The 16,697-nt window shown below is 43.4% G+C and overlaps 1 protein-coding gene across 4 annotated transcripts in view; it reads right to left on the reverse strand.

The window, feature by feature from the left end:
* ABCC11 (ATP binding cassette subfamily C member 11) overlaps positions 1–16,697 on the reverse strand; it is an 88,197-nt gene that overhangs the window by 43,293 nt on the left and 28,207 nt on the right. For 3 of the 4 annotated variants that reach the window (XM_044931216.2, XM_006043886.4, XM_044931214.2), the window contains 5 exons: positions 13,159–13,332; positions 12,031–12,178; positions 11,732–11,880; positions 5,949–6,056; positions 596–856 (listed from right to left, as the gene is read on the reverse strand). In XM_044931216.2, the coding sequence (XP_044787151.2) occupies positions 596–856; positions 5,949–6,056; positions 11,732–11,880; positions 12,031–12,178; positions 13,159–13,332 (840 nt within the window). The remainder of the gene's footprint in view (positions 1–595; positions 857–5,948; positions 6,057–11,731; positions 11,881–12,030; positions 12,179–13,158; positions 13,333–16,697) is intronic. The other variant, XM_044931215.2, reaches the window with a different exon arrangement.

Consider the following 16,697-nt stretch of genomic DNA (forward strand, 5'->3'; position numbering starts at 1 on the left):
AAGGGGGGAAATATAGATATATCACTAATATTAGATATTAATATTTATTATTACTAGATGTCAATATTGATTACTATTAGATATTTGTATCTATTTTAGATATATCTATCATTAGATATAGATCAATGTCTATATTCTGTATCTATATGATTATTAGACAGAGCAGAGGAGCCAACTGTTGCAAATATTAGTTAGAGAAGAAGCCAAATGATGTCAGTTCACAGAATAACCAAATTGAAAGATATAGCACAGTGCTTGGCACACACTAGGAACTCAATAAATATTAGTTTAGTCTTTTCCATTTATCCTTGGTCCCTCCAAAGACCAGCGAACATACAGCTTGCTATTCTAGGTCATGCTATTACAAAAGTTTAGATGATTAACTGATTTACACTTAAGTATGAAAGACTTCCTATTTGCCCTCCATGGAAATTTTCTCTCTCTTTGTCTTTCTATGGAAAATTTCTATTTTAGAGGGAGATCTTGGAGAGGGCAGCTTTTAGCCAAGGAAGTGGTGGTGCGTGAGGCCAATCTCCCAGTCTTCAGCCCTGAAAGTCTGGCCACCAGCCCGCCTGCACGGACCACACGAGGCTACCTTTGATATCACCAGGTTTATCTTGTGCAACTCTGGGCCCCGGGTGTCCCCTTGATCCTCTGGCTCAAGGCCGCTCAGAGGTGGCTGAGCTCTGGTCATCCCCTCGGGAGTGTATCTGTTCTTCTCCAGCTCCAAGGCCCCATTGACGATCCCAGGGCAAGTCTTTCTCCATGACAATGTGGCCTCCTCTAAAACCACTGGTTTTCTGGGGTCTTCCAATTCTTTAACATATATGACAGGGCTCTCTCGGAGGAAAAATTTCTGTACAGAAAAAAAAAAAAAAGGAAAGGAAGCAGGGAGGAATTTAGTTCTTTAGTCCAGTAGGAACACATACCCGTTTTACTGGCTTGCCAACTGGTCTGATTTATGAACTTTTAATAAACCGAGAAGTCTGAAGAACCACCATCAATTAGAAGAGGCTAGTTTTTGCTGGTGAAAATTCCACATCAGGGTTTTCCAAATCTCAGACTACTGGGCCGTTCTTTCACATTTGTATCCTTCCTGTACTGAGTTCTTTTCCATTTTAATTTACATTAACTAGTGACATAACCTGGTGGGCTGCAGTCCACGGGATCACTGAGAGTCGGACACGACTGAGCAACTTCACTTTCACTTTTCACTTTCATGCATTGGAGAAGGAAATGGCAACCCACTCCAGTGTTCTTGTGTGGAGAATCCCAGGGAAGGGGGAGCCTGGTGGGCTGCCGTCTATGGGGTCGCACAGTCGGACATGACTGAAGCAGGAGCACAGAGTTGGACATGACTTAGCAGCAGCAGCAGCAGCAGCAGCAGCAGTGACATAACCTACATTAGCCTTGTCTTAAGTGGTAAGAGCTGTTGAAACATAATACTGATGTGTGGTTTTTCTCATTAACTTTCATTTCTAAGTATTAAAAGTAAAAAGGTCTGTCCAGGCACAATTCTGTGCAAAATGCTGTTTGGGTCATATATTTCAAAATGTATTGTCAGGTCACTTTTCTCCACACCTCCATCTCACTGTCTGCAAGGAATAAGAGTTGAACTGCAAGAATTCTAGCACCAAAAAAAGGTGGGTGGGAAGAATGACCTCACTGATCAAATTGCATTTGCATTTCTCCACCAGGACATGCTCAGAAAGAGATCTAGAAAGACACTTGTGGACATTTTGGACAATTGATTTTGACTCTCCATAGTAGATACTGAGCAATCTTTATTCTCTGTATCTTTTTGCCTTGTCTGAACCTTTGCAAAGAGTATATAGCATTTCACAAAAACACAACAAAAAGCTATTTTCAGAGGAATAAAAGAAATAATGCCACATGTAGCAATATGGATGGACCTAGAGATTATCATACTAAGTGAAGTAAATCCAGAATCTAAAAAAAAAAAAGATACAAATGAATTTTATTTACAAAACAGAAACAGACTACGGACTTGGAAAACAAATGTATCGTCACCAAAGAAGAAAGGTAGAGGCAGGGATAAATTAGGAGTTTGGAATTAACAGATACATACTACTCTATTTAAAATAGATAATCAATAAGGACCCATTGTATAGCACCGGGAACTCTACTCAATATTCTGTAATGACCTATACAGGAAAATAATTTGAAAAAGAATGTGTATATATATATATATATATGTGTGTGTGTGTGTATAGATATATATAAATGTGTGTATATATATATATATATATATATATATATATATATAAAAATCACCTTGCTGTATCCATGAAACCAATACAACATTGTAAATCAACTATATTCTAACATAAAATAAAATTTAGAAAAAGAGAGGTAGTTTGTTTATTTTTAAAAATTGAACCTCAGGTACATTGAAATGAATTAACTATAATATTTGGGTCAAGGCATATAGTCATCAGCAGGAACTGCATGGCCCACTTTATTTCATTTAGCTAGTTGGGCATTTACTTGTTTAGCAATTTTTTAATAATATACTGAATATCTGTGAGCCCACCAGCAGACCCAGGAACCATGACTTTTATCGATCAATGGGGTCCTTCCCCAGCTCATCCTCCTGCTTGGGGGGACAAAGCAACCCCCTCGTTCCAAGCCCTCCCCTTGGGGAACCACTGTCCCCAGATTTGTAGTTTTCATTCCCTTGCTTTAAAAAAACAAAAAACCATCACCCTGCCTTAATGTGTCAGCGTAGCAAGCGCACATCTGGACATGAATTGACACCAACAAACTGAGTTATGGGGTGACCCCCAAACGCTCTAAGCAAATTCTCAGTCTGTAGCTTTAGTGATGCCATTCAGTGACTTTTCACTCTTTTTTTTTTTTAATAACCAGTGCAAAGGAAAAGGTGGTCTGGAGTGCAGCCCACCGCGGGGCCTTGCCCGGAGCCCAGAGTGCAGCCTCGGCAGCACCCAGCAGCCAGCTGGCCTCCTACCTGTGACCACCTGCACGGAGGCAGCCTTCCTGAGGGCCTGCAGCTTTCTTCTCCCTGCCCCATCCCCAAGGAGACTCCTTAGTACAGCCCTGAGGGGAACAGAGGAGAAAGAATCTGGCCTCAGAGATCTCTCCTCCCCCTTCCAGCCTGAGGATCTCAAAGACAAATGCCTATGCATCAGACAGAAAATGCAGGTGACTGAAAAGAGGTCTTGAAGTGAAGGGACTTGGAGGGTTAGTACCTGTCCAGCGTAACAGCCGCAGCCCTTTGAGGCCTTGAGGAAGTGCAGTCCAGGGTCTAATATCTTAGCTCTCTTGCTGGTGTTTAGTAGTTAAGTCGTGTCTAATTCTTTGAGACCCCATGGACTGCAGCATGCCAGGCTTCCCTGTCTTTCACTATCTCCTGGAGTTTGCTCAAATTCATGTTCATTGAGTCAGTGATGCCATCCAACCATCTCATCCCAGTTGTTCCCTTCTCCTCCTGCCCTCAGTCTTTCCCAGCATCAGAGTCTTTTCCAGTGAGCTGGCTCTTCACATCTTCATACTGGAGCTTCAGCTTCAGCATCAGTCCTTCTAATGAATATTCAGGGTTGATTTCCTGTAGGATTCACTGGTTTGATCTCCTTGTAGTCCAAGGGGTTCTCAAGAGTCTTCTCCAGCACCACAATTTGAAAGCATCAATTCTTCAGTGCTCAGCCTTCTTTGTGTCCAACTCTCACATTTGTACATGGCTACTGGAAAAACCGTGGCTTTACCCTGACCCTCCCCTTCCAGCCTCCTCCTCTCTTCCTGCATCCATCCCACACCCTTCCCTGCCCTGTAGCTGTCTCCCTGGTCATCCCTTCTGCCAGCATCCCTACCCACCTTTCTGAGCCCAGGCTGTAGCCTCCTCCTCCCCTGCAGGAAGGGGAGGGCAGGAGAACTCCTCCAGTGGGGAGGAGGAGGCAGAAGGGGCCCCAACAGCTGAAGCTGAGAAGTTAGGGAGCTCCTGCAGCTGTTGATAAGTCAAGAACTGGTGTTACTCAGACAAGACAAGTTAATTCCAGCCTCAGGGCTTTTGTACTTGCTGTCCTCTGCTTTGTCATTATCACTCAACTCAAACCTCTCCTTGGGAGAGATACGTCCCTGACCACTGTGGCCCCAGCCCTCCCCAGCATGCACTCCAGAATATCACTCTGCTTTATTGGCACCACAGCCCTTCACATGAGCTAATGTTATCTTCTCTGATAGTTAATTCACTTGTACATCACCTGTTTCCAATACCAGATTATGTTATAGAAAAGAACTGACTCCATATTAGATCTGCTTCTTTTACTTTAACCTTTGCTTCCCACTGCTTTTATCCACTAAAAGGATACTGCTCGTACATAATGGCCTGCCTCAGGGAACCCTGCCCTTCTCTGCTTGAATGTTAAACCCGAATGCCTTTGTTCAGTACCGTGTCCACTTGTGGATGGCTACAGGAAGGAAGAAATTAACACCTCTCCTCCCCAAGGCTGGCCATGCCAGGAGACATTTGTAAAACCAATGGTCTTTTTTACTTCCTCACCTCCCCCCATCTCTGTTCTATAAAAGAACCTGGCATCCAGAGCCCCATAGGATGGTTATTTTGAGACATTATTCTGACATCTTCTCAGTCTGCCAACTTTCCAAATAAAGTTGTATTCCTTGACTCAACATCTCGTCTCTTGATTAATTGGCCTGTCGTGTGGTGAGCAGAGTGAACCTGGACTTGGTAACAATTATAACCCTCTGAGAGCAGGAACCATACTGGTCAGCCTCACTGTGGTGTTCTCCATGCCTGCTGCTGCTGCTGCTGCTAAGTCGCTTCAGTCGTGTCCGACTCTGTGCAACCCCATAGACGGCGGCCCACCAGGCTCCCCCGTCCCTGGGATTCTCCAGGCAAGAGCACTGGAGTGGATTGCCATTTCCTTCTCCAATGCATGAAAGTGAAAAGTCAAAGTGAAGTCGCTCAGTCGTGTCTGACTCTTAGCGACCACATGGACTGCAGCCTACCAGGCTCCTCCATCCATGGGACTTTCCAGGCAAGAGTACTGGAGTGGGTATTCATTAATTTTTTTTCTTTTAAGCCACATTGTGTAACTTGTAGGATCGAAGTTCCCTGCCAGGGATTAAATCAGAGCAACAGCAGTGAAAATGTAGGTTCTTAACCACTGGACTGCCGGGAAACTTCTTGCTAATTTTTTTTTTTTTTTAAATAAGTGTATGAGTGAATGGATGATATAGATTGAGGACTGCACACATTTAAGAGAGATGACTATAAAATGCTTTTATAAATTGGTTTAGATTAGAGTTTTTCAACTTTGATGCCTATAGGGACAAGACCAGAAATGTAAAGAAATGAAGTAAACCACTGCTGAGATGATGAATGGTAAGTAAGCCCCAGGCCTGGAGGTGTGCTATGCCATGGTGGAGGCTGCAGCAAACTCCACCTGAATTCCCTGACTAAATGAGGGGTAGCTATCACCTCGGCTAGAGCTGCTGTGGCCACAGAATAATGTGGGTCCACTATTGCCGGATCTTCTGATTATTCAAGAAAATCCAGAAATCTGAGTTTTTAATATACAATTTCCAGTTTTCTAAATGCCAGCAACAGATACAATTTTTAAAACACCAAAACCATCATGGTAACTCTACCCAACCTGAACAGGGTCTGCAGGTCAAACCACATCTGGCTGAGATGTGGTTTGGATCCATGTCCTAGAATGTCCTTGGGGCCCGGGAACTAGCCTGACTCATCTGTCTTCCCAGCCCCACACCAACCTGGGCACAGGAGGCCACTGAGTTAGATGGATTAGCAATCCTACTGCTAGTTAGTCCCTCTCCATCTAGGCTGGACCTGCCTGGCCTGGGGTCACACTCAGGAGGAACGCCATGGGGCTGAAGGCACATGAGAACAGGGAGTAAAGGGTTGCATGGTCAGACCTCTGGCCACTCACCTTGAACCTGTCCGCGGCAGACCTGGAGTTTGTGAGGCCTTTGACTGCGAAGGGTGTTAAGAACACTGACAGCCGCAGGGGACTCAAGGTGGCCACAGTGGTGAAGGCCTGGATGAGGCAGAGAGGAGGCAGTGAGAGTCTCAACACTGTCCTGCTTCCCCACCCCAAGGAAGACCCCATCCCAGAGCTTCAAGCTGCAAAGCCAGACCTGTAGCTTCCAGCAAGCTTCATGTGGTATTTCGGGAAGACTAGGAAAAGTGGAGAAGAGCACTCATCTTAAAGTCACTGAGTGAAGGCCTGGTCGCGTTTATAGCTTAGTACTGGGTAATTCCTTAACTCAGACAGGTCACTCCCACCACAGTTTCCCCATTGGCAAAATGCCCCAAATCCTGACGATGGTACAGGAATAGTTGGGAAGCACTGAAAAATTACCCAGAGAGCTATCAGTGACATAGCTTTGAACTATTACTGTTGTTAAAAGAGATTAATCTCTAAAATATATGAACAGCTCATGTAGCTCAATAAAAGAAAAAAAATCAAAAAATAGGCAGAAAATCTAAACAGACATTTCTCCAAAGAACACAGACAGATGACCGAAACAAAAAAACCATGAAAAGATGTTCAACACCATTAATTATTAGAGAAATACAAATCAAAAACTACAATGAGGTATCATCTCTCACTGGTCACAATGCTGCTACTGCTGCTAAGTCGTGTCAGTCGTGTCCGACTCTGTGCGATCCCATAGACAGCAGCCCACCAGGCTCCCGTGTCCCTGGGAGTCTCCAGGCAAGAACACTGGAGTGGGTTGCCATTTCCTTCTCCAATGCATGAAAGTGAAAAGTGAAAGTGAAGTCGCTCAGCTGTGTCCGACTCTTCGCCAACCCCATGGACCGCAGCCTACCAGGCTCCTCCATCCATGGGATTTTCCAGGCAAGAGTACTGAAGTGGGGTGCCATCGCCTTCTCCGCTGGTCACAATGGCCATAATCAAAAAATCTACAAACAATAAATTCTTGACAGGGTGTGGAGAAGAGGGAACCCTCTTGCAGTGTTGGTTGGAATGAAAATTGATACAGCCACTATGGAGAACAGCATGGAGATTCCTTTAAAAAACTAAGAATAAAACTACCATATGACCCAGCAATCCTACTACTAGGCACATACCCTGAGGAAACCAAAACTGAAAAAGACATATGTACCCCAATGTTCATTGCAGCTTTATTTATAATAGCTAGGACATGGAAGCAACCCAGATGTCCATCAACAGATGAATGGATAAAGAAGCTGTGGTACATATTTACAATGGAATGTTACTTAGCCATAAAAAAGAACACATTTGAGAGTCAGTCCTAATAAGGTGAATGAACCTAGAACCTAGTATACAGAGTGAAGTAAGTCAGAAAGAGAAAAACAATTTGGTATACTAATGTATGTATATGGAATCTAGAAAGATGGTACTGATGAACCTATTTACACAGCAGCAGTGGAAATACATTGAGAACAGACTTACGGACAGATGGAGAGGGAAGAAGGAGACTGGTGGGAGGTGTGGAGAGAGTAACATGGAAATATACATTACCAAGTGCAAAATAGATAGCCAATGGGAATTTGTTGTATGACTCAGGGAACTCAAACTGGGACTCTGTAACAACCTAGAGGGGTGGGATTTGGAGGGATGTTGGAGGAATGTTCAAGTGAGAAGGGACATGGATAAACCTATGGCTGATTCATGTTGATGTTTGGTAGAAACTAATGTAATACTGTAAAGCAATTATCCTTCAATTAAAAATAAATAAATCAAAAAAATCTATAAATAATAATGCTGGAGAGGGTGTAGAGAAAAGGGAATCTTCCTATACTGTTGGTGGGAATGTAAATTAGTACAACCATTATGGAGAACAATATGGAGGTTCCCTAAATATATATATATATATTTATACAATTCGTGACATTGTACAGGAGACAGGGAATCAAGACCATCCCCATGGAAAAGAAATGCAAAAAAGCAAAATGGCTGTCTGGGGAGGCCTTACAAATAGCTCTGAAAAGAAGAGAAGCGAAAAGCAAAGGAGAAAAGGAAAGGTATAAGCACCTGAATGCAGAGTTCCAAAGAATAGCAAGGAGAGATAAGAGAGCCTTCCTCAGCGATCAATGAAAAGATATAGAGGAAACTAACAGAATGGAAAAGACTGGAGATCTCTTCAAGAAAATTAGAGATACCAAGGGAACATTTCATGAAAAGATGGGCTGAATAAAGGACAGAAATGGTATGGACCTAACAGAAGCAGAAGATATCAAGAAGAGGTGGCAAGAATACACAAAAGAACTGTACAAAAAAGATCTTCATGACCCAGATAATCACGATGGTGTGATCACTGACCTAGAGCCAGACATCCGGGAATGTGAAGTCAAGTGGGCCTTAGAAAACATCACTATGAACAAAGCTAGTGGAGGTGATGGAATTCCAGTGGAGCTATTTCAAATCCTAAAAGATGATGCTGTGAAAGTGCTGCACTCAATATGCCAGCAAATTTGGAAAACTCAGCAGTGGCCACAGGACTGGAAAAGGTCAGTTTTCATTCCAATCCCAAAGAAAGGCAATGCCAAAGAATGCTCAAACTACCGCACAAGTGCACTCATGGCAACCCGCTCCAGTGTTCTTGCCTGGAGAATCCCAGGGACAGGGGAGCCTGGTGGGCTGCTGTCTATGGGGTCACACAGAGTCAGACAGGACTGAAGTGACCTAGCAGCAGCAGCAGCACACGCTAGTAAAGTAATGCTCAAAATTCTCCAAGCCAGGCTTCAGCAATACATGAACCATGAACTTCCAGATGTTCAAGCTGGTTTTAAAAAAGGCAGAGGAACCAGAGATCAAATTACCAACATCTGCTGGATCATGGAAAAAGCAAGAGAGTTCCAGAAAAGCATCTATTTCTGCTTTATTGACTATGCCAAAGCCTTTGACTGTGTGGATCACAATAAACTGTGGAAAATTCTGAAAGAGATGGGAATACCAGACCACCTGACCTGCCTCTTGAGAAACCTGTATGCAGATCAGGAAGCAACAGTTAGAACTGGACATGGAACAACAGACTGGTTCCAAACAGGAAAAGGAGTACGTCAAGGCTGTGTATTGTCACCCTGCTTATTTAACTTATATGCAGAGTACATCATGAGAAATGCTGGACTGGAAGAAACACAAGCTGGAATCAAGATTGCTGGGAGAAATATCAATAACCTCAGATATGCAGATGACACCACCCTTATGGCAGAAAGTGAAGAGGAACTCAAAAGCCTCTTGATGAACGTGAAAGTGGAGAGTGAAAAAGTTGGCTTAAAGCTCAACATTCAGAAAACAGAGATCATGGCATCTGGTCCCATCACTTCATGGGAAATAGACGGGGAAACAGTGGAAACAGTGTCGGACTTTTTTTTTCGGGGCTCCAAAATCACTGCAGATGGTGACTGCAGCCATGAAATTAAAAGACGCTTACTCCTTGGAAGGAAAGTTATGACCAACCTAGATAGCATATTAAAAAACAGAGACATTACTTTGCCAACAAAAGTCTGTCTAGTCAAGGCTATGGTTTTTCCTGTGGTCACATATGGATGTGAGAGTTGGACTGTGAAGAAAGCTGAGCGCCGAAGAATTGATGCTTTTGAACTGTGGTGTTGGAGAAGACTCTTGAGAGTCCCTTGGACTGCAAGGAGATCCAACCAGTCCATCCTAAAGGAAATCAGTCCTGGGTGTTCTTTGGAAGGACTGATGCTAAAGCTGAAACTCCAGTACTTTGGCCACCTCATGCGAAGAGTTGACTCATTGGAAAAGACCCTGATGCTGGGAGGGATTGGGGGCAGGAGGAGAAGGGGATGACAGAGGATGAGATGGCTGGATGGCATCACCGACTCGATGGACGTGAGTTTGGGTAAACTCCGGGAGTTGGTGATGGACAGGGATGCCTGGAGTGCTGTGATTCATGGAGTCACAAAGAGTCGGACATGACTGAGCGACTGAACTGAAAAGTACCATATTACCCAGAAATCCTACTCCTGGGCATATATTCAGAGAAAACCATAATTTAAAAAGATATGTACACCACAATGTTAGTGGAAGCACTATTCACAACAGCCAAGACATGGAAGCAACCTAAATGTCCAATGGCAGATGAATAAAGAAGATGTGGTACATACATTCAATGGCATATGACTCATCCAGAAAACAGAATGAAATAAGACCATTAGCAGCAACAAGGATGAATCTAGAGATTATCATACTAAGAGAATTAAGTCAGAGAGAGAAAGACAAAGAGCATATGATATCATTTATATGTGGAATCTAATTTACAATGATATAGATGTACTTATTCACAAAACAGAAACGGACTCACTGATCTCAAAATTAAACTTATGGTTTTCAAAGGGGAAACATAGGGGGAAGAGATAAATTAGGAAATTGAGATTAACATGTACACACTACTATATATAAAATAGATAACTTACAAGGATCGACTACATAGCACAGGGAACTCTATTCAATATTCTGTAATGAGCTATATAGGAAAAAAAATCTGAAAAAGAATTGATATATCTGATTCACTTTGCTAATACAACATTGTAAATGAGCTACAATCCAATAAAAATTTAGAAAAAAAAGAAAAAAATCTCCCTAAGCATCAGGCTTAATCCATGCCTCACCTTACCCTGTCAGGAGAACTTTCCTGACGGTAGCAAACCACCCTTGGTTTTCAGGATCCCAGAGAATGACCTCCTGGAGGTACCTTGGGAAACTTGCATTCAATTCATGCAGTTCATGCCCCGTCTCTACCCTCTTCCTGGTCCAGATTAACCTCCACTCTAACCGAGCTTTAGTCTAACCTTTAGTCTAACCTGGTGTGGTGTAAGTGCTGTGTGACCTTAAAGTTCCACTGAGCGTTCTCCTTACACAGTCTTCCTACCACCCAATGACTCGCTGAGGTGTTCCTTGGTGTGTGCCGGGCTAGCAGAGGTGACTGCCGTCTGGAGCACCAAAAAGCCCTTGGCTGCAGACTGTCAAATGCTACCTCTCTCGTTTCAGGTGCAGGCTCCTGGGCTTTCTGGATGGATTCTAACCTCTCTAACAGCTGCTTTGTTGTTGTTGTTGTTTAGTCACTAAGTCTTGTCCAACTCTTTGCAACCCCATGGACTGTAGCCCGCCAGGTTCCTGTGTCCATGGGATTCTCCAGGCAAGAATACTGGAGTGGGTTACCATTTCCTTCTCCAGGGGATCCTCCCAACCCAGGAGTCAAACCCACGGATTCTTTACCACTGAGCACCTGGAAAGCCTCTATTGTCAATTAATCAAATTCCTAACTTTGAAAGGCAGCTGCTGCTCCCCAAGGCCAGGGTCAGACCACAAAAGAAAAGACAGAAGAAGCCAGACCTTTGCATTTAAAATGCATTTCCAGGGCCCTATCTTGAGATCGGAGGAGCTCTCCACTTCAGGATTTTCAACCTCAGCGTTGTCTGGGTTTTAATTACACATTTCACCTCCACTGCACCCCCAGATGATAGTCATTCCCCACCCCGCTCCTGCCCCCGCAGCTGCTATGCAGGGGATATCAGCTCCACATATGGACTGAAATGGAAGAAAGCTCAAGACCCTAACAGCCTGGAAAATCAAGATTCATTTGTAGTATTCATTTACAAAACCTCTAGATCTTTCAGGGGGCATGGACTGGAAAAGGACACATGAGAAAACTCCCTATCAATATGAGGGAGGAAACGAAGTACCCCAGCACTTACTTCTGAAGTTGTGAGTTTCAACCCTAAGCCTGTGTGGGTGAGGAACAGCAGTACTACAGATAAGGAGGGGGCTAGGAACAAGATGACTGTGGTCAGGCTCTGGATAAACCCACACTTCTCCAAGAGCTTTGTTTCCTTTTTTCTGAGATCTGGAAAATTCAAAATGAAGAAATGAATCACAAGAACATTCTCCCAGGAGCATAGATCAAGCTCCAGAAGATGAAAGAATCCCCAGAAGGTGAAAGGCTCAGTCCACCATGACATCCCAGGCTCAGAGCAGAAAGCCAGATATTCTGTACCTTTAATTACTTTTGTAAATGGCTTCTCCCAGGCATACATTTTAATCAACTTAATGCTGGTGAGAACTTCACTGGTCATGCGGATGCGCCGGTCACTGACCTCTGATGTATGATTCTGTGACTCCACAAGCTTTCTGGTCAGGAATACCTGCAGTGAGGATGCAGCAAGAGCATCTTTTATAAGGGCAGGAAAGTGCAGTCTGGCATTAGTGTGGCGACTGAGAGTACTTCCAAAGTCAGCTTTGCGTGTGGACTGAATCCCTGGGTCTAATCCTGCACTCTCGGTTCCTGGTCCCCGCTGAAGGTTTAGAAGCCTCTCTGGGCCATCATGCCTCAAGACACCTGCCTCACACATCCTTGGGGGGCTTTCTCTTCTGGGTTCCAAGCCAGAACTTGGTCAACTAAACAGAAACATGACTCCTCTGCCTCTGGGAACCCTAAACCCTCTACCAATTACATCACCTTTTTAAAAAAAATTTTATTGAAGTATAGTTAATTTATAGTGCCGTATTAATTTCTTAGTACAGCAAAATGACTCAGTTATATATATATATATAATTTTCCATTAGGGTTTGTCACGGGATATTGAATATGGTTTCCTGTGCTGTGCAGTGGGACCACAATCACCTTTTGATTAGAGTACCTGAACTGACAAAGGAAAACACTCCATTTCAATAATTCAGAGCACACAAATCCAAGAGTCACTTCCTGTTTTGCCCTTTTTTTTTTCAGCTGAATCTTTGGCAGCAAATTTGCTTCCCTTCCCCCATTAAATTGTGCCAATGTTCTATGCTGTCAGCTCTAGTATACCAGCACAGTCCGGGTAAAAGAGAAGGAACCAAAATCTTCCACAGAAGATAGCTACTGAGGAAAGTCCATGAAGCAGATAATCACTCACAGAAACCCACGAGGTGGACCTCACCCATCAGATTCACCTCTTATTAATATTTATGAGGCCCCAGCATGGTGGCCAGAGAACCATTTGAGGTAGGAATTGACTCCGAATCTCACTTGCAATAGAATGAGCAGTCAGCAAGTGTCAGCCTTCCCATTCAGAAGCACCCCCAATTCCAGAGCCCTAAGAGTTCTGGGGAATGTCCAACATCAAATGGGTGGCAAAGACATTACCTGCAGCGGCAAAAACAGAATATAGCACAGCATGGCAATGAGCGCTATGGGTCCGAGAATGAGGCAAGAGGTGATGCTGCAGCTTATCAACAGTAAGCAGGAGAGCATGGCCAGGGGCCCATAGTACACTCCCTCGAACAGGTAGTTTACATCGGTGGTGAAGAAGCCAATGGCCTGTAAGACAATAAGCCCGTGGACACAGGGGTCACCTCTCCAAGTTCCCAGAAGAGGCTGCATGTGGCTGTGACAGGTGGCTTTGCCATGCCTTCTATGGGCAGGCAAGCTAGAGAGGCAGGGTGGCAGAGTGGCGAGACACACCAGGTTCACAGGTCTCATGTCACTAGCTTTGTGACCCTGAACAAGTTACTTTGCCACTCTGAGCCTCCACCTATAAAGCTGGAATGATTACATGGTTATTGTAAGAATGTCAGTGAGATAGATACCTGCACACATAGACTGCACCCAACGAAAGGTACATTTTTGAACTATTGCTGCTGCTGCTAATTAGCTACTACTACTAATAGCCAGATTCCACAGAGTTGCTTGTAGTATTTTATTCTATTCCATTCCATTCCATTCATTCTAATAATAATACCTGCATTTTTTGGCAGGAGCTGAGTCTTTTTCTCCTTCTCCTTTCTCTGCTATAGACTCCTCTGCCCACTCCTTCCCTCCCCAACATGTACTGCCTACTGCATTGTATAAAAGCTGACATTCCAAGTCACAAAATATTTAAGGAATCAATTTGTTAATGTCTTGTGGAATTACCAACCTGAATCCTTAAGAAGTGGTTTTCTTTTCATTTGAACCCAATCTCCTTCCAGAGCCCAGAATGCGCCCCAGGCTGAGCCTTAAAAAATTTTTAGTGTTGGGTGAGCATAACTTTGTACAGCCAGTTTGGAGGACAAGTTAACAGTGTCTTTCAAAAACTAATAATTATACAAACCCCATGACTGTCACTTTCATCTCTCCATTGAGAAACACTCTGATGTGCTGGACGAAGCACATACAGAAGGATGTTGATGATAGCACTGCCCATGGCAGCAAACCCAGAAACATCCTCAGCATCCACTGGTGGGCGAAGCTTAAAGCACTCACTTAAGAAGTGTTAGTTAATATTGGATCCTGGAGCACGCTGTCAAGTGTTGACATCTCAGGCTTGTCATTTATGGAGCCACAGACGTGTGACTCAGTCACTCTGAGCCTCTGTTGCCTCATCAGTAAAATGGGAATAATAAAACAACCTACTTTATAGCGTTGATGTGATAACTGAATGAGGTAGCGCATGTAAAATATTTTCACACCTTGAGAAGGCTATATGGCGGTGATAGAAACAGACAAAAGTGATCAAAAGGTAAAAGCTACCGGTTATAACATAAATAAGTCCTGGGAATGTAAGGTACAGCATGGTGACTATAGTTAACAAAACTGTATCGTATACCTGGAACTTGCTAAGAAAATAGATCTTAAAAATCCTCATCACAAGAAAAGTCTGTAACTATGCATAGTGCTGGTTGTTAACTAAACATATTGTGGCGATCACTTTGTGATATATGCATACATGAAATTATTATGCTGTATGTGTGCATGCGTGCTAAATCACTTCAGTCATGTCCGACCCTTTGCGACCCAGTAGACCACCAGGCTCCTCTGTCCATGGGATTCTCCAGGCAAGAATACTGGAGTGGGTTGCCATGCCCTCTTCCAGGGGATCTTTCTGACCCAGGGATCAAACCCATGTCTCTCATGTGTCCTACATTGGCGGTCGGGTTCTTTACCACTAATGCCACCTGGGAAGGCCCATTATGCTGTGTATTTTGTACTAATACAAAGTTCTACATCAATTATATCACAGTGAAAAATAAAGAAAAGAGAAAGTGCTTTAATTATGAGTAAGCATCACTGAAAAGTAATGAGGAAGATCTAAATGTGCCAACATGGAAATTCAAGACATAACGAGGAGAGAAGAAAAAACTGCAAAATGATGTAAGTGACGTAGTACCACTGATGTAAAAATCTCACCCAAAAATACATATCTTACATTTCCTATTGGTAAAACCAAGCTGCAGAACTATGTAAAATGCAGTATGATTTATGCAAAAACATGCACACAAAATATATTATGTTTTCTATGGGTAATTCACATGTGTACCTAAATGTACTTTTAAAAGTTGGGAGGTGATGTTAGTTCAGGCATAGGAGGAGTGACCAGGTGTAGGGGGTCATCTATACTAGTTTTTCTATTTCTTTCCTAAGGAGAAAGTATTCAGGTGTGCTTTTTTAAACTTTTTTTTCTATTGCTTTTTTAATTAAAATTTTTACAGTGCTGTGGTAGTTTCTGCCAGAAATGTAAACTGATACAGCCATTATGGAGAACAGTATGGAGATTCCTTTAGAAACTAGGATGGGGCTAAATCTATTATCTGACCCACCAACCCCACTACTGGGCATATATCCTGAGAAGAAGACACATGTAACCCCAATGTTCACATCAGCATGTTTTACGATAGCCGGGACATGGACACAGCCCAGGTGTCCTTAAAATTAATTTTAATATAAAATTTATGGAAGTAACTCTCTAGAAATCCTCATATGAGCAACTACTTCCATCTTCAGTTCCAAATGGATCGTCTTATTTTCTGCTTCTGTGAAGATGTTGGGAAGGTTGGACTTCACATATAGTGGGGCTTGGAACAGACAAACAGAAAAGGAAGCAGCATTGGCCTGAATGCAGAAGATCTCCTTAGCAAGGCAGGTGGCAGCTCGAGTTCAGAGCCTGGAATCTGCAGCCAGGCTCTGCCACTTACCAATCGTGTGACCTTGTCCAAGTTTCATACCCTTTCCTGGCCTCAGTTTCCCCCTCCATGACAATGGGAACAGTAACAGAAGCTATCACGTAAGAGGTCATCAGAGGACCGAGTGAGCCAACTTAGTGACGGGTTTGGGATAATATCTGGCTCAAAGGATGTTCACAGTTAGTGGGATAACTTTGCTGAGAACAGGGAGAAGGGCTGCCATGGATCCTTGAGCTCCAGTCAAGTGCAGGAGGACAGGGTAGCTTTGATGCTTAAGGCCTACAAGGAATTAATGATACAACTGAACACATGAATCACTGCCCCTCTTCTACATGCTTTATATGTACTGCTGCTGCTGCTAAGTCGCTTCAGTCGCGTCCGACTCTGTGCGACCCCATGGACTGGAGCCTACCAGGCTCCTCCGTCCATGGGATTTTCCAGGCAAGAGTACTGGAGTGGGGTGCCATTGCCTTCTCCATTATATGTACTAACTCACGTAATCCTGTAAAACAACACTTCTACAAGGTTGGTCCTATTACTATCCCACAGTTCCAGAGAGGCTGAACAAGTTGCCTAAGGTTAGAGAATGAGTAAAATGGTGAAGAAGAACAGTAATAATGATAACAATACATTATCATGTAAGACAAAAATCTTACATTTGTTGGTATTTGAGTTAGAAGAAGCATCTGTTTGGGGGCAATGGCTCATTTAGCCGACTGTGTTTTGGAGATTATCCTGTGTAAT

Source organism: Bubalus bubalis, chromosome 18 (genome assembly GCF_019923935.1).
Source record: "Bubalus bubalis isolate 160015118507 breed Murrah chromosome 18, NDDB_SH_1, whole genome shotgun sequence".
NCBI classification, from domain to species: domain Eukaryota; kingdom Metazoa; phylum Chordata; class Mammalia; order Artiodactyla; family Bovidae; genus Bubalus; species Bubalus bubalis.